General features: G+C 56.4%; 6 protein-coding genes across 6 annotated transcripts; 4 read left to right on the plus strand and 2 right to left on the minus strand.

Annotated features, from left to right (window-relative positions):
• Nucleotides 1-361: 361 nt before the first annotated feature.
• On the plus strand, nt 362-2,026 carry C8A04DRAFT_36285 (NADH-ubiquinone oxidoreductase; the record flags this gene model as incomplete). The annotated part of the gene is made up of 3 exons (XM_062783470.1): nt 362-1,081; nt 1,145-1,886; nt 2,010-2,026. 3 exons carry the CDS (start codon nt 362-364, stop codon nt 2,024-2,026), a joined length of 1,479 nt encoding a protein of 492 aa, XP_062638305.1.
• A 784-nt stretch (nt 2,027-2,810) lies between these two features.
• On the minus strand, nt 2,811-5,294 carry C8A04DRAFT_27434 (uncharacterized protein; the record flags this gene model as incomplete). Its single annotated transcript, XM_062780297.1, has 1 exon — nt 2,811-5,294. One exon carries the CDS (start codon nt 5,292-5,294, stop codon nt 2,811-2,813), a length of 2,484 nt encoding a protein of 827 aa, XP_062638306.1.
• A 2,694-nt stretch (nt 5,295-7,988) lies between these two features.
• C8A04DRAFT_11146 (uncharacterized protein) lies at nt 7,989-9,537 on the minus strand (the record flags this gene model as incomplete). Its single annotated transcript, XM_062776855.1, has 2 exons — nt 7,989-9,292; nt 9,369-9,537. 2 exons carry the CDS (start codon nt 9,535-9,537, stop codon nt 7,989-7,991), a joined length of 1,473 nt encoding a protein of 490 aa, XP_062638307.1.
• Nucleotides 9,538-10,311: 774 nt separating this feature from the next.
• C8A04DRAFT_27436 (uncharacterized protein) lies at nt 10,312-11,106 on the plus strand (the record flags this gene model as incomplete). Its single annotated transcript, XM_062780298.1, has 2 exons — nt 10,312-10,318; nt 10,403-11,106. 2 exons carry the CDS (start codon nt 10,312-10,314, stop codon nt 11,104-11,106), a joined length of 711 nt encoding a protein of 236 aa, XP_062638308.1.
• A 1,531-nt stretch (nt 11,107-12,637) lies between these two features.
• On the plus strand, nt 12,638-15,472 carry C8A04DRAFT_11084 (kinase-like domain-containing protein; the record flags this gene model as incomplete). Its single annotated transcript, XM_062776828.1, has 3 exons — nt 12,638-14,930; nt 14,976-15,073; nt 15,161-15,472. 3 exons carry the CDS (start codon nt 12,638-12,640, stop codon nt 15,470-15,472), a joined length of 2,703 nt encoding a protein of 900 aa, XP_062638309.1.
• A 946-nt stretch (nt 15,473-16,418) lies between these two features.
• C8A04DRAFT_27439 (Threonylcarbamoyl-AMP synthase) lies at nt 16,419-17,270 on the plus strand (the record flags this gene model as incomplete). Its single annotated transcript, XM_062780299.1, has 1 exon — nt 16,419-17,270. A coding segment is annotated over one exon (852 nt), but the record flags the coding sequence as incomplete, so codon positions are not given.
• Between the last annotated feature and the right edge of the window lie 28 nt (nt 17,271-17,298).

A 17,298-nucleotide genomic window follows, 5' to 3' on the forward strand; every position in this document is an offset into this window, starting at 1 on the left:
GCAAGCAAGTGCTCAAGAACTTGAAGTTGAAGTTGAGCTCTCTAACATGCGGGCCAATCACGCAACAGCTATTTGGACGTTGCTCGGATTAAACCCACTCCGCACTGTCCACAGAGGAGAATCTACCCAATCACAGAGCTGAAACGGCCCCGGAATTGGAGCTTGGTGGGTGGCCACGGTTCGCCGTCCAGTGACGACCACTGGGAAAACGTGCTCCCCACCACCAGGAAGCTTCCCGTCGCCAGCCATTGAACCCCGGAGAAGAGGCCGCAACCCGGGCGAGAGCGCAACCCGGCAACCCGTCCGTCCTCCTCGGAACCCTCTCCACTCCTTTTGCAGCACCCGATTACACACAAAAGCCATGTCGGCGACGCTGTACCGGCTCGCCGGGCGCGGCGCCAAGCGACTATGCACCCGACCGTCGCCGTCCCCCGCGATCCTCTCCAGCACTAAGCCCACCACCGGCGCACTCTCATCATCATACCATGCCGCCCGCGCCTTCTCGGCCTCGGCCCTCCGCCGCTATGCCGAACCGCAAGAATACCAGCGCACACGGCTAGTCCCGACGGGCGCCGACTTCTCGCCCCCGACCGACCCGTACGAGATGCCCGCGCACCTTCACCACCAGCCCAGCAGTACGCCCAAGGCCCGCGACGAGTCGGTCGAGGACCGCAAGGTGCGGCACTACACGGTCAACTTTGGCCCGCAGCACCCGGCCGCCCACGGCGTGTTGCGTCTGATCCTGGAGCTCAACGGCGAGGAGATCATCCGCGCGGACCCGCACGTCGGCCTGCTGCACCGCGGCACCGAGAAGCTGTGCGAGTACAAGACGTATCTGCAGGCGCTGCCGTACTTTGACCGTCTTGACTACGTTTCTATGATGACCAATGAGCAGTGCTTCTCGCTTGCTGTTGAGAAGCTGCTCAATATTGAGATTCCTGAGCGCGCCAAGTTTATTCGCACTCTGTTTGCGGAGCTCACTCGTATCTTGAACCACTGCATGGCTGTGCTTACCCACGCCATGGATGTTGGTGCTTTGACGCCGTTCTTGTGGGGGTTTGAGGAGAGAGAGAAGCTGATGGTGAGGATATCTCTGTTGGGAATTATCAGTTGCTTAAAACAACGCTCACATGGATACCTCTAGGAATTCTACGAACGCGTGTCTGGAGCCCGTCTCCACGCGGCCTACGTCCGGCCCGGCGGCGTCCACCAAGACATCCCCGCGGGTCTGCTCGACGACATCTACCAATGGGCCACGCAATTCGGCGACCGCATCGACGAAACCGAAGAAATGCTCACCGACAACCGCATCTGGATCCACCGTCTGCAAGGCGTGGGCATCGTCAGCGCCGCCGAAGCCCTCAACCTGTCCTTCACGGGCGTGATGCTGCGCGGGTCGGGCGTCCCCTGGGACATCCGCAAGAGCCAGCCGTACGACGCGTACGACCAGGTCGAGTTCGACGTCCCCGTGGGCGTCAACGGCGACTGCTACGACCGCTACCTGTGCCGCATGGAGGAGTTCCGCCAGTCGCTGCGCATCATCCACCAGTGCCTCAACAAGATGCCCGCGGGCCCCATTCGCGTCGAGGACTACAAGATCTCGCCACCGCCGCGCTCGGCTATGAAGGAGAACATGGAGGCTCTCATTCACCACTTTTTGCTGTATACCAAGGGCTATGCGGTGCCGCCGGGTGATACCTACTCGGCTATTGAGGCGCCCAAGGGCGAGATGGGTGTGTATGTGGTCAGCGACGGCTCGGAACGTCCTTACCGTGTGAGCATCCGCGCGCCTGGGTTTGCCCATCTGAGCGGGTTTGATCACATTTCACGGGGGCATCTGTTGGCTGATGCTGTGGCGGTCATTGGTACCATGGATTTGGTGTTTGGTAAGTTTTCCATTTCTCTGTTCTGCTGTGTCCTGTCCTATCCCCGTGTTATATGCGTCCTATGTAATCCCAAATCGAAACCCAACCGAAACCCAAACCGAAAATGCTAACCCCCGCTCACAGGCGAGGTCGATCGGTAAAACTAGAACTGGAAAGAAAAACACCGTTCCACCGTTATAAAACCTCTAAATTCCAAATAACCATCGCGCAAATGACAAATCAAATTGGTCCCCTTTGTTATCATCTTTTGAAATTCAAGAGAAGCATGTTACGGTCTCCCCTTTCTCCCTGAATAAGCAAATGAAAACAACGAAATAAGTATATCTTCTCTTGAACGGAAAAGGAAATGGAAATGAAGCAGAGACTGGGTGCAGTGCTGCGTTGATTGAGAATGAAGACTCAGCAGCGGTTGCTGCGGAAAGGGGGCTGACGCAAGACGAGGGCCGACGAAAACGCTCATTTTCTCGAGGAGTTGATGAACTTGATGACGAGGATGTTGTGGTCGGCATGTCGTGTCGTGTCTTGCTTTTCCATTTGTCAACTCGTTTTGTATTATAGCTTGCCGGGGCGCGGGGAAAACGTGGTGGTGGCGGTTGTGGTGCATCTTAGATTGGTTGGTTCTGGGGAGAAGACCACTTGACTGGTTTTGCCGTTTTCTTTCTTTTGTTCTTTTCGTTTTTGTTTTGTTGATGTAGTGCATGGCCCCGGCAAACGAGACGTATATATCTTCAACCTCGTCCTTCTTTCCGTCGTCGCTGGTGTGCTTCGTTGCTGTGCGTGCGTCTTGGTTAGTATCTCTCTCAAGGTTGGAGATTAAAACGGAAATGGGGCCGAACGCAGACACTTACCTTCCCTTCCATCCCATCCAAGCTGATCACCGGATCAACCAGATCAACCAAACCAGATCAAAGTAGCTTGAGTAAATCAAGCAGAAGCCGAATGCCTCCTCTGCAGACGTGGCATCTTGTGCTCCGTCTCCTCATAATCCTCCTCGTCATCATCCTCTTCTCCCTCATCCCAACCTTCACCCCAAATCCCCGACTCAGTCTGTCCTTCTCCCTTAATTCCCTCGACGTTGACCCCATCAATCCCATCCACCCCAGCCTCCAACTCAGCAATCTGAACCTTACCAGCAATCTCAACCTCATCCTCACCAGCAGCGGAACCATCCTCATCAACGGAAGTAGAAGCAGAATCGTCCGACTCGTCATCAGATTCATCCGACTCATAAAGTCCCTCAGAGATCGTCAGACGTCCCGGTCCGGCACTCGCACCGGCACTCGCGCTCCGCCGGCGCAAAGGGCAGTTGGACCAGGACGGCATGTGGGAGACACCTTCGGGCCCGGCACCGATGGGGAGGCCGCAGAGGGGGGTGTGCTTCTCCTCTTTCTGCTCTTGGGGCTGCTCCCGTTGCTCCTGGTGGCCCTGAACGTCCTGCTGGTGCTTGGTGTTGAGGTTGTCATGGCTATCATGGTCGTCGGTATGGTGATGGTTGTCTTGGCCCTGGTTGTCAAGCTCGTCGTGACCATCCTCAGCGACATAAGTCTCAGTCCCATCGCTCTCGCTCGAACTCAACCAAGAACCCCCAGAACCCGAATTCGATTTCGACTCAGACTGCGACTGCGACTCAGACTGCGACTGCGACTCAGACTGCGAGTCCGAAACCCTACGGTTGCCGACTCCACGGCCGCCGCGCTTGCTCCTGGGGCCGCGGCCGGGCTGTTGAGTAGAGGAATTGTTGTTACTCTTGTTGTTCTCGCTGCCATTGCTACCGCTGCCGAGAGGGCCTGGGTTAGGGCTTGGGCTAGTGTTGGAGTTGGCATACACCCTACGCTGCTGGGAACCAGAACCGACCGCCGGGGTTTGACCAGTTCCAGCGCCGGTGCCGGGTGTGTTATGCTGATAATAACCCTGACCACCGCTACCACTATAATTGTGACCGCCCGCCGGCGAGTAGCTCGAACCACCATGGGAGCAACCAACCCCCGGAGTGCGATACGGTCTCGGACCCTGAGCGGCCCACGGCTTGCCAGCAGGTGTCTGCTGCGGCTGGGCAGCCCAGGGGTAGGCGCCAAACGGAATGCCGTCGGAGTAGGTAGTCGGCGTGGCGTAGGCCGGGCCGGTCGGTTCGTAATAGTGCTGCTGGCGGTGGCTCGGGGTGTACTCGACGCCTCCGGAGTGCTGGTGGCGATACTGGTTGTTGTGGCCGTTGTAGTTATGGTTGTGGTTGGGGTTGTAGACCCGCTGCGCCGCGACTCGGGTGGTGGAGGGAGTCGGCGGGTAGAATTGAGGTTGGGTCGGCTGGTAGCGGGAGGCCGAGGGGGTTGAGAATTTGGAGGGAGCCGCCACGAGCTGGTGGTGGTGAAAGCCGCGGGTGGGTGTCTTGGGGCGAGGGGGCAGAGATGGGTGCGGCGCTGGCAGCGTGCTCTTGCGAGGGGTTTTGCCGAAAGCAGCGCTGGCCGACGGTTTGAGCTTGTGGTGCTCGCTCTTGTGGGCTGGAGTTTCCGATGCGGCGGGTTCGGTGAGATTTCCAGTGGAAGGATAGTAATAAATCATGGTGGGCAGCTGATGGGCCTGCTCCCGCTCCGGGATCTCGCCCTCCACCTCGAATTCGCCAAACTCCTCCTTGATCTCGGCAATACGCTGCTCCATGGTGATGGGCTTGTCCTCGCCCCGTCTGTCTGTGCCCCGTGGCGATTTTGACTCCGCCGCCGCGTTGGCCTCACGGCACTTGCGCAGAGTCTCCTTGTCTTGGGGCGACATATCCTCTTCGCTCACGCCAGGGGTGAAGGGACGGAAGTCTGCGTTGCAGGTGCATTTGCCCTCTTTGTGCAGAGCAGCATGGTCTGCGTGCCACTCAGCGGCATAAAGGCCGGGGAGGCGGACAACGACATGGGGTTCGCCAGAGGAACTGACTCCCTCGGTGAAAAGGGCAGGAACATGGTTGTCTTTGTCTTTGTTGGTTAGAGCCGTGGTGTTGTTCTTGGAAGTGTCCGTCTGAACATTCTTCGTCTGTAGATCAACCTTTGTCTGAAGGTCCATGTCCGTCTGATCAGAGGCCACAACATCAGACGAAGCCTTCTTGTCCTCCTCCTTAACCACCAAGTCTCCAACCGCAGTAGACGACTCCCCCGTAACCCTAGGCGTAGTCAACAGCCCAGGAAAAACCACCTTGCATCCACAAACCCCCCTCTCATGCATCCAGCGGTGCTCCCACTCCCGGATCAGCACCCAGCGGGAATGCAGCTGGCGCTCGCAGGCGCAGCACATGGTCTCGGAAACCTGAGCTCTCTCAAGGGGACCCGAGCAGACGGGGAAGTTGTGTCCGGATGTGGTCATGGGGCAGGGACGCACCACGCTCATGGAGCGGTGGCCGCATTGGTAGGAGATGTACTCTTCGGTGCACATTTTGGTGGTGTGCTATGTTGAGTCTTTTGTTTGGGTTTTGGCGGTGGTGAATCTTTTCTTGGGGGTTGACTTTGGGATCGTGGTTCTCCCAAAGTAAACTCTTGAAGAGGGTTCTTTCCGCGCTTGTTGACTATGGGTTTCTTTCAGCGGTGCCGAGAGTTCTTGAACCTTGATTCTGAAAATGCGGAGATTTCTCAAGATCTTTGTTCTTGCTGAACTCTGGTGTTTTCAAAGTTCCTTCCGCTGAAGTTGACTGCGATTTCGTCGGAACCGAGCGTGATTTTGTCAGAGTTGAGTGTTGCCTTAACGACTAGGACTGTCGATGTCTTCGACACTAAGCGATCTCCAGGACCTAAAATCCCAACGACGATGGCTGAGAATATCTTTGATCTTGCAAGTCCTTGTGAGTCGCGTTATCTCTGAGCTCCCAAGCCCTTGTATGTCGCGATGTTGTCGAAGCCAACGTGTCGTCGGATGTCGAGATCCCGTCGGATCTTTGATTCTGCGGATGTTGACCGCAACCTTCCCTGATCTTGCACACCAGTCAGCAAAACGATCCTGTTAAACACCCCTCAACACCGATTCCGCTGATGTTAAACGCCCCCAAAGAACTTACGACGACGCTGGCCTGCCCGTGTAAGTGCACTGTGTGAACGACCGTGCGAATTCGGGGGACCGAGCAGACGGTCGTGAAGAAGGTGATATGGTAATCAAATAACGATCAAATAACGAGCAGATGGTCGTAAAGAAGGTGATGTTGTAGTCAAATAACGATCAAATAACGAGGTTTTCTAAGCCAGAAGAAGAAGATGTGTTCTGGGAACCAGAAACTGAACGGTGCGGTGAATGGTGCGAAGAGTGCGGGAGCAAAGATTCTTGGGTGCAGGTAGCAGAATAAATAGGTTTGTCGCGAAGAAGGCCGGCTCGTGGAAGGTGGTGTTGTCGAAGATGGGATAATTCCATTCACAGCACCTCCGTTGCTATTGTCGTGGCTCGCCGGGAGTTGCGAGCAACAATGGGCACATGCCGCCAAAAAGAGAAAGAAAGGGGGTTTCTATGGCTTTCCGGCAGCACAATAACCACAATAGCAGTAATAGTCTCCTCCACGTACTTTGGTTCAAGAACAACGACAAAGGGCACACAACGACAATAACGACAATAACGACAACCATGCCCTTCCACGTTTACTTAAACGTCATCCCCCCCCCCACGTAGTCATTATCACGATGATATGATTGCACTTGCAACTCTGAAACCACACCCTAGCTAGCAAAGAAAACCCAGCAGCACAACAATAGAAACTAGGTAGCTTCCTATTCAGAAAGAAAGAAATACCCTCCCCCGGCCCGGGCCCGGGCTCTTCCAACGTGTTTGCACGATTCTGTCCAACACCAAACCACCAGCGTACCTGCTTTCAAGAAAGCGGCTGAGCAAAAGGCAACGTTTCCGACACAGAGCGGGGTGATCCTATGCCAGGTCCAGGCTGCCATCCTAGCTCCCCTAGCTCCCCACACCCGGGTTAATGGGATGAGTGTTACAGCCACTAGGTGGGCTTGGAAATGTGTGTCTTCCCGGGTTTTGTTTCTGTCTTACCTACTCTGAGGCGGCCGGTTTGGTGGCCGGCTGGCGGGTTGGTGAGACCTTGCTGGGTGGGTTATCAACAGGAGCTAAAGGGAGAGATGAAGAGAAACGAAACTGGGCCACGATTCGGAGGGTCGAGGGGGTAGATAGCCAAACCGGGGGAAACGATATGGGAAAGCAAGAACTGACTGGAACCGGGACACCGTGCTGGAGGCTCCATATATCAGGATATCTGAGAAACTAGCGTTGAATAACCAGCAACACCTGGGGGCTGTGTAGAAACCCACTGCTACACACACACTCATCGCCCTGCGAAACAACGAAACAACCCATCCCGGGACACCCGCAACCTTTGTGCCAGGCCCAGCCTCAACAAACGTTCGTTCGTTGTATGGCACGGGAGGAAAGACACTCTCTTCCCGCCAGGTAGGAAACTCTCCGCAGGAAACTCTCCGCAGGGAACTTCCCGCAGTGGGGGGAGGGAGTAACCGACCGCTATTCTTGACTCCCACGAGTTGACTCTCCCGTCGGGTGGAAGAGCCTTCTCGACCTGGGCGGGAGCCTTGAAAAACTTGAAACATCTTGATCGGTCGGTTGGCATCGATGGCTCATTGGATTGGAAAGGAAGGGGGTGAGTCATAGGCCGTAAACCATGGATGGGAGGGAAGGAGATAAATGGAAGGCAGGAAGCCAAAAACAAAAACAATAGTTTTTCCGGTGGAAAGTTGCCATCATTTCATAGCCTCCAGGGCTTTCCCCGTGGCAAATCATCCCATCTGGCATCGTACGATACACGCGGCAGGGCAGCCGGAAAAACCTGCGGCAACGGAAGGGAAGGGAAGGGAAGGGAAGAGGGTCCTTAAACAGTGAAACGAGGAAAAAGGTCCTCCGTGTTTTGTATTCCATCCACCCACAGGGCCGGCCGCCGCTAAGAACACTCAACGGTTTGGGGAAAGGAGCGCGGGAAACGGAGGTATAATCACATGTGTGCAAACAAAATCTGTACATGTACAACAGGAGCGTGTGTTTTGCGAGTCGGACAAGAATCCACGCGGAAGATGGGGCGTGTGGCAACGCCGGCCATGCCTAAAAAACGCCCTTCGTTTTAATTGTTCAAAAAACCTTGACCCCGTTCCCAGCGGCCTGGTTCATAAAAAACGTCTTGAGCGGGCCCAAAGCATTAACAGCACTCAACCCAACCGACCGCAACGGCACCAGCGGACCACTACCCACCGAGTAAAGCTTATGCAGCTTATCACAAACCCCAAGCAGCACATGGTTCGCGGCATACCGCTCCGCGACATACGGCTCCAGCGACATGGCCACGCCAATATCTTGCCCATGGCGGACGGCATACTCAATCGTCTTGGCGAGGCTCTGCACGTCGCCCTGGCCCTGGTTCAGGCCCTGGCCGGCGAGCGGGTGGATGGTGTGTGCCGCGTCGCCGACGAGGGCGATGCGATCGGTCGTGTAGGTGTCCGCGTGGCGCATTTTGAGCGGGAAGGAGGCTACCGTGCCGTCTTGGACGGCCAGGGCCGTTTGGGGCACGGCGCGGTGGTTGAAGGGGGTGTGTTGGAGCCTCCAGGTATATTCGGCGGCTTGGCCGGAGGATTGGGTGTGCATGTATGCGAGGTCGGTTGGGGTTAGGCGGAAGGCGGCGTTCACCATGGCGATGAAATCTTTGGCTGAGAGGCTCTTGAGCAAGGAGGCGTTGCTGGGTGTGGTTGACCAGACTAGCGTGGAGTAGTTCCCTGGGAGAGGCAGCATCGCGACAGGCCCAGTGGGGAGGAACCGTTGGTAGGCGATCTTGACCTCATTTCCGCTCCCCCAACCCTCCCCTTCCATCTCCAGGGTAGCCACAACACCGTGTCGGTCGTAGTCCCAGCCACGAGCCTCGATCCCAGCAAACGAGCGCACCGGACTGTTGGCGCCATCTGCGCCGACAAGGAGCCGGGCAGCAAGCTGTTTGCCCCCGGCCAAGTGAACAACGGGCCATTCGCGAAGGTCTAGGTCCCCCGTTTCCTCCCGGTACGCGATCCGTTCCACCTTGGCCTTGTCAAACACAGCCACACCACCCAACTCTTCTATCCTCTTTAACAATCCCGAGGTGAGGTTCAGATTCTCGTTCATGTACGCGACGGTCGTCCCGGCTGCGGGGGCCGAGCCCGGGGCCCAGTCAAACTCGATGCGTGCACCCGTTACGCCATCCCACACCTGTATTTCCTGGAACGCCTGCACCCTGCTCCTCTCGAGGTGTCCCCAGGCGCCAATCTGGTCGAGATATTGGACAGATGAGGGGGTGAGAGAGCTGCATCGGTTCGAGAACCGATCTGGGGGCAGTTTCCATGACCGGATCTTGGACAGGTCTTGCGCTTCGACGAGGGCGATTCGGAGGTGGGATGTGACTGGGTTAGCTCCTGTAATAATGGTCAGACTACTTTTAAGCCCTTTAATTTGACAAAAAGTAGAGATCTTGAAAGAGGGGGAACTTACGCAGCGCTGTCAACAGACTCAACCCCGCGGGACCTCCCCCAACGCAAACTACATCGTAAATGTCTGGTTGGGAGGCCGCACTCGAGTAGTTTCGGCTCAATTGCCTCCGGAGGGTCTTGGTACAGCTGCGGCATACATATGCGCCCCGTCTCCTCAGTATTGTGTCCATGTTGAGGTTTGGATTGTATTGTGGACGAAACGTTGTGGTTGAAGTCGCGAGTCTCAGCTTAGCCGAGGCGGCCAGGGTGCATGCATTATTTGCTTGACCCCGCCAACCCTAACCCTCGCAGGCTCCGTGGAAAGCCCGCCAAAAGTGTCAACCAGCGTTATCTGGAAGGTTGACACAACTGCCTTCCCTGTGTCATTGAGCGCGAATTAAACCTTGCCAAAATCTTCGAGTTAAAATTCCAAATTATCGTCGCTTTTTCTTTTTATACTTTAGGCCACTCTTCCTGCATCCATGTCTTACATCCGGTACGCTCGGGTGTTTCACAACCACCATTCGGCTGTCCCGGACCGATCCAAACGTCCAAGCATGAAGGCGCTTCTGCATGCAGGGCGGAAACGCTAAACTAATCTAGTGCTGTCTGGCCAGGACGTTCAGCCCCAAGGCGAGACCTGCTTTGTATCAGATGCCCCCAGTCTTCTGCTGGAGAAGACCACTCAGAGCAGGAAATACCTAACGTGGCCGTGCGAGAGTGGTGGGTGGCCAGAACGTTCCCATTTGTGACGTCTGTTTTTAAGAGCATCCGCATCCCCGAGTCAAGCGCTGCGCTGCAAACATCCGACTCGGAGCTCCCGCTCAGATTTATGAGGGGAAAGCCGAGAGCCAATTCCCACTCCAACCATTAATTATTCTACCACGTTATATCAAAACACCATAAACCTTTGGTATCTCATTCATACCCACCGCAATACAATAGACCCCTCAAACAAACTCACCATGTCTTGTAAACCTCACCCCTCCCAAAACCTTCTTTTCTCTCCCCTCTCCAAAGCTACCTAGGTAACTAACTAACCTCCCCCATAAATAGTCCTCAGCACAACAGCAAAACTAGAACACCACACCCCTCTTCCCCCAGGCACCACCCGCGCCCAAGCCATCGCCATGCTCTCCGACTACGACTTCTACTTCCACTGCAACCCGCACATGGACAAATACGAACTGATCCCGCCATCCCAGCACGCCAGTCTCAACCCGCCGCCTTCTATCCCTGATTCCGTCGCTGCTCAGTTGCGTACCTCTAGCACCCCCCCGCCGACCGCAAATGGGAATGGGAAAGTGGAGGTTGGGGAAAAGGGAGGAGATGAGCAGCCGACGACAAGCTGCTACCGCGTAACAGACATCGTGCACGCCATCCCGGCCGGGATTTGGGATACCAATGTTGTTAGCACGTACGAGTTGACCAAGATTCGGGATGGGCTCTTTGTGCGGATTCGGAGTCCGTTGTCGACTATGTTGGAGACGTTTTGGGAGATTCGTGATCTCCCCGATAGCCCTGCAGGAGAGGGTGGAGGAGGGGGTGGTAGTAGTAGTAGTGGGGAGGAAGGAGGGGGAGGAGGGCTGAAAGAAGGGGGAGTGTCGAGGTTGGAATTGGTGGAGAGTGTTACAGCGACCAGTTCGAGGTTTTTGGTGGGGATTGTTAAGGCGTCGTGTGAGAATGGGTGGAGGGAGATTCATGGGACTATGGTTGGGCGGTTGGAGGGTGAGTTGAGGGGGGTGAGGTGGAGTAGGTGAATAGGTCTTAGGAGCAGGGGGGTGAGAATGAGGATTAGAGAGAGGGTTAGAGAGAATATATGGCGTTGATGAATTATCGTGGTTTATGGGATACAGGAGGCTCAAAAGCTGAATTCTTGGCGGCTAGGTAGAGTTGACCTTTAGCTGAGTGAAAGAGCTCTATGGTTCCGACGAAAGTGCGGTTTCATTCAGACGAGGGCTGAACATATCCGACAATGTTTGTGCGTCAACCGTCTCAATTACCCAGAGAAAATTGATATGCGATGAATAGGTAGAGACCGACACCTGGATTTGTTCTCGCGGCCGAACACTGGAGTTGTTTAGGGCGTAAGTTGTGAAATGGGTGGTCCCTATCCTGGAATGGAGCCCTGTAGTGCTGGCTCGTGCCCAAAACTGTCTCAGCCCGGTGATTGGCTCACTGAGACGACCAGTGGAAAACAGCCGTTTGAGGCGTCTAACCCCTGGATCCATTAAAGTTCACCTCTAAATTCACTTCAATCTTTCAACACTACGACTTTCATCACGAATTTGCGTTGAACGGCCGGGATCCGCCGCACAAATCTGTGAGTAGCTCCTTCTTCAAGCAAAATCCCATCAAGCATCCGATTTTAACCAACAATGCCAGCCCTTCCTAAACTCACTTCTGTTCTTGCCCCGCCAGTGCCTGCTACCGCGGGATTGGCCGCCATCAACCACTTCAACCTCCAACGACCCGCGTCGACACCACATTCTTAGGGCTTCAAGGCCACGGGGGTGTGAATTTCCGGTAGGTTCGCTCTTTTGCGAATTCAAATTCGTTCCAATTTGGTTCTGCGATTTTTTACCTTTTTTTTTTCACCACCCCTTGATCACCTCGCAAACCAGTCGAGCACACGAAACAAACACCACCGTCGAGGACCACAACTGACCGTGATGCAGGATATCGGACCTAGGGACAGCAGCCGCGACGGGGATTGGACCGAGGCGACCGGTGAGGAAACCCTCGTCGCGTCGGAGTCTTCCTCGTCGGAGCCTTCCTTGTCGGAGGAGGAGGCCAACGACGACGACGACGACGACGCCATTCGGCTCCTCGAGTCCGAGGAGGTCATCTGGGGGTGGTCGCGAGAGGTGTCCCTTACCTGGGACGGGTACGTATTTCTTGAGCGTTATGCCTCTTCGTTTTCGCCTTCTCCATTCCAATTCCGCTGTATGTACTAACGTGGCTGCCCAGCGACGCCTGCCTAGTTCCGGGCGCGTGCGAGCAGGCAGTGCTCGCGGCGTACGAGGAAGAGGACTCTGCCTCTGTAGAGCTGTACGTCGCGATCGCCTCGCTGGCCGGTCAGTCCGGCGATTTCCCCCGTCAGGACGCCGAGTCCACGGCTGAGGGCCAAGAGTCGGGAGAGCAGCAGCCGCCGTCTCAGCCGACCGAATCCTCCGGTATCCTGTGGCCGCCTTCGCTGACTCAGGGTCCACCGTCGACCAACTCGCGGCTAGCTCGCGAATCCTCCCAGTAAACAGACCGGCCCAACGGACCGGGACTTCGCCGATCGCCATGGCGAGTGGGAGCTTGCAGGTCCGGTTCCCGGATATGTCCACGACCAAACAGAAGGCGATCGAAGATGCGAAGAAAATGCAAGCGATTGTGGAGGAGGACTGCGGGAAGGCAGGGAAGGACGTGCCGCCGTATCAGCTCCAGGAGCTGATCGGCAAGGGGAATTACGGGCGGGTGTACAAGGCCACAGACGTCAACACGAAGGCGCTCGTGGCGGTCAAAATCATCAACATCGAGGAAGGGGACACGCTGAATCCCAAGCTGGCCGACACGTACAGCGAGTTCATGCACGAGTTCTCGGCGCTCAAGATGCTCAGCGAGAGCGGAGCGAAAAACATTAACCTAACCCTCGACGCCCTTCCGGTCGGGCAGGCTATGTGGATGGTGACGGAGTACTGCGCGGGAGGAAGTGTGGCGACGCTCATGAAACCGACGGCGCCGGGGGGGTTGCAGGAGAAATGGATCATTCCGATTGTGAGAGAGGTGGCCGAGGCTATTTATTGGGTGCACAAGGAGGGCATTATCCATCGCGACATCAAGTGCGCCAACGTCCTGGTCACCGAGGCCGGAAGCGTGCAGTTGTGCGATTTCGGTGTGGCCGGGATCGTCGAGTCGAAACTGGACAAGCGCACTACCTTCATCGGAACGCTGAACTGGATGGCCCCCGAGCTGTTTGATCCGGAACCGGCGTACAGCACGCCGGTTGACATCTGGGCCTTTGGCTCGCTGGTGTACGAACTGGCCTCGGGGTTTCCGCCCAACGTGATGGCAGGCTTCAATGTGCAGCAGCTCGGTCAGTACATTAAACACCACGCGCCGCGGCTCGAGGGCGACTACTCGGATCAGATCAAGGACCTGGTGGCGTTTTGTTTAGTGGAAGACCCAGCCAAGCGACCGACGATTCAGGAAATCCAGCAACATCCGTTCATCTTTGGAACGAGTGCCGTATACCCAGCGGCTTCGCTGGCCAATCTCGTCAAGGCATACAAGCTCTGGGAGGGCCAGGGCGGTATTCGGAGGTCTCTATTTACTCCAGTCGGCGTGCAAGGACCGTCAGACTACGCATCCTCGGAGCCCCCGAGCGACGAGTGGAACTTTAGCACTACAGTCGACTTTGACCGGCAAGTTATGAACACGGATGCCCGGGCCGTCTTTGACGTGTACGGGTCCAACGTTGACTTTGAGTACGACGAGCAAACCTCGCGCCCGGCCAAGCCCAAGCCGCGCCGACGCCCGCCTCCTCCACAGCTGCAACCTCACAAAGCGCCGCTCGAAAAGGTATTTGACCCTAATACTATCTCTAACTATGAAGACAACTCGCGGGCTTACTATGGGAGAGCACCCCCGCTCCCGATGACCACCACTACCACGACCACTTCAGATCTCCCGCTGCGAGACGACTCACTACACTCGACGCTCCGGGAATCGTTGATCGATCTTGATGCTTCTCTGCATGACGGCGGTGACCTCTCCCAGTTCGTCGACATGGCGACCATCCGAGCCGGCATGCGCGTTCCCAGCGACTCCGACGACGAGACAACAGATTACAACCGACCGCCCCTAAGCGACCCCGCCGACCTCAACCCCAACCGTCGCACGCAAGAGTGGAAGTTCCCCACGATGGTGGCGCCCCCGGCGTCGGCCAATCCCGAGATGTCTCGGTTCCCGTTCCACGAAGAACGGGCCGACCCAACCCCGTCGCGCCCGCCCATGATCTACCACCCGACCGATCCGAGCGGCTACCTGTCGTCATCAGAGTCCCACGATCTCGGACCCCCGCCTGCCCACCAACACAATCAGTCCCATCCGTTCCATCAGCAGCAGCAGCCTCAGACTCAGCATCACCAACTGCAAATGCAAATGCAAATCCCGGACAACCGCGCCTCGGTAGGCAGCCTCATCGACCTCGACGAAGGGCTGGTGATGCCAGAGTTAACCCGCCCGTCTACGGCCAACTCGGACGTCGTTTCAGTGACTGGGTCCGATATTGGCGGAGCCAACCCATTCGACTTGGAACGCCACGCCTCTCTGTACCAGCCCCTTGGTAGTACCACCCAACTCGGCGGCATACGCGAGCCATCCATCTTTATCTCTGACGACAGTGATTTCGCGGCGCGCCTGGCCAAGTCCACCGAGGCTGACGATGGTCACGGTCCAATTCCGCCTGATTTCATACCCCCGGGTATGAACCGCAGCGGATCGCAGTCTGTATCCCACTCCCGCTCCACCAGCTACGACGATGACAGTTACTCGGTTTCCGGGTACGACTCGGAGTATCTCCCCGCTGGGGGAAGTGGAAGTGGAAGTTTAAGTGGTGGAGGAAAAATAGGCGGGTCAGCTTCTGCTGTGGTGGGCTCGGCTCCGAGGGATATTACCGACCGGCGCAGTCGTGCGAGGACTAGGGCAAGGTCACAGTCGAATGCGAGTTTGGGTAGTGTTGGTGGTGGTGGTGGGAGTGTGCCGTTGCCGGGGTTGTTGGGGCAGCGGGAGCAATATCAACAACAGCAGCAGCAGCAGCAGCAGCAGCAGCAACAACAAAAATATCAGAATCAGCAGTATCACCAGAATCACCAACAACCCCCCCGGATCGTCACCGGCATGGACATGAGAGCCAGCATGGCGATGGCGATGGACCCCAACGGGGCAGATCTCAATAATACGGCGCCTCCGCTCCCCCCCTCAGCAAATGTCATGCAAGGCACGGCAGAACGGGAAGAAGTTAGGGACGAGGTGATGCGGTTGTTGGCCGGGTTTGGGGAACAGTTGGGGATGGCGGGGGAGTTTGTTAGTGCGCTGCCTGTGAGAAGGGGCAGGAGGGGGAGTGAGAGGGAATGATTTCAACTTTGGGAACCTCAACGTCGAGAACCTCAAGCTTGAGAAGGGAATAACATCGAGAAGGGAATGAGAGAGGTAGCCGTAGGCATCGTGGCTCTGCGGCGGAGGGCTAGAGGGGCGGCGGGGGAGCGGTAGTGGTGTTGCGGCTGCTGGAGCTGCGCGTATCCTTACTACGGGGATGATGTCTGGCTCGTGATATTGGGGTGGATCGGTGGGACTACCCGGGTTCGTTACAAGCTGGTCGGGCCAGTTCATCAGGCTCTTGAAGTTGTTTTCATGGAGATTCAATGCTTCACTGCTTCACTGCTTCACTGCTTCACTGCTTCACTGCTTCACTGCTTCACTGCTTCCTGCATTGTTTTCGCGTTCATTTGCTCGTTTTACCATGTATTTTGTAGTGTACACAAGAGGACAGCCAGCGTGGCGTTCAGGGGGTCAAACGGAAAACTACCACGGTTCTTTTGTAGCTCATCTAGATTAAAAGAATTGCGACTGTATTTCACATTATTCCCTTTTCACCGATTTGGGTCTCAAGTTAATATTGTGTGCTGCCTTGAAGTTGAAAAGACCGGAAGTCGGGTGGGAATTAAGTGAGTGAGATGGATTACATATTTTTGGTGGAGGAAAAATTCTCCATGACTCAACTCAACTTACACGGCCCGCATCTTATCGATTCAATCCATCCACCAACAACGAAAGCATATCCTCAACCATCTCTACGGTTTCGCAAATAAATCACCCCAAAATCACACACCAAATTCTCAGTCCTTGAAATACAGTCAAATTGGCGGGCATATCCTTCCACCGGCTTAAACCCGCGCGCTGGCCCGCTGCACTCACCCGTCTTCGATTTTACTTTGATCGATTTCGTGCCGGTACAACTCGACCGTTTACACAACAACAATCTCCACCATCCCGGCCCCCGTCACCGGTGAGACCCGCCACGATGAAGACACGAATCCTTCACGTCCCGGTCACGGGCAAAGATGACTCTGCTCTGGGACACTGGGCGGACACACTACCCGATGGACGGCCGGATCTCAGTCACTGGGTTGTTGCTGGGGAGGATCAACCCAACGAAACCAGCAACGGCACCACAGGCACCAACGACACCAACAATGGCACCAGCACTTCAAACGAAATACTCACCCCCCTCCGCGAAGCAGCCCACCTCCTCCGCACCAGCGCCATCCCCGTAGCCTTCCCAACCGAAACGGTCTACGGCCTGGGCGCGGACGCCACGCGCTCAGACGCCGTCCGCGGGATCTACACGGCGAAAGGCCGGCCGTCGGATAACCCGCTGATTGTGCACGTTTGTGATTTGGATATGTTACGGGGGTTGGTTCGGCCCGGGTGGACCAGGAAGACGACAAACCCAGGAACAGAGTCAGGACCAGAAGAAGAAGACGACCCCATCCCCGCAATCTACCACCCCCTCATCCGCGCCTTCTGGCCCGGTCCCCTAACCATCCTCCTCCCCTTACCAGCTCCCACTATCACTCCTACTCCTACTACTAACCCCCTCGCCCCCGAAGTAACCTCCACACTCCCCACCTTCGGCGCCCGCCTCCCCTCCTCTTCTCTAGCTCGCACCCTCATCCGCCTCACATCCCGTCCCCTCGCAGCCCCAAGCGCCAACGCCTCCACCCGTCCCTCACCCACCACAGCCCAGCACGTCTACGACGACCTACACGGGAAAATCGAACTGGTGCTCGATGGCGGGGCGTGTGAGGTCGGAGTGGAGAGTACAGTTGTTGATGGACTGTGTGTGCCGCCGGTGGTGTTGCGGCCGGGGGGGGTGGGGGTTGAGGAGATTAGGGGGGTGG

This window comes from Dichotomopilus funicola, assembly GCF_033296635.1.
Source record: "Dichotomopilus funicola strain CBS 141.50 unplaced genomic scaffold C8A04scaffold_20, whole genome shotgun sequence".
NCBI classification, from domain to species: domain Eukaryota; kingdom Fungi; phylum Ascomycota; class Sordariomycetes; order Sordariales; family Chaetomiaceae; genus Dichotomopilus; species Dichotomopilus funicola.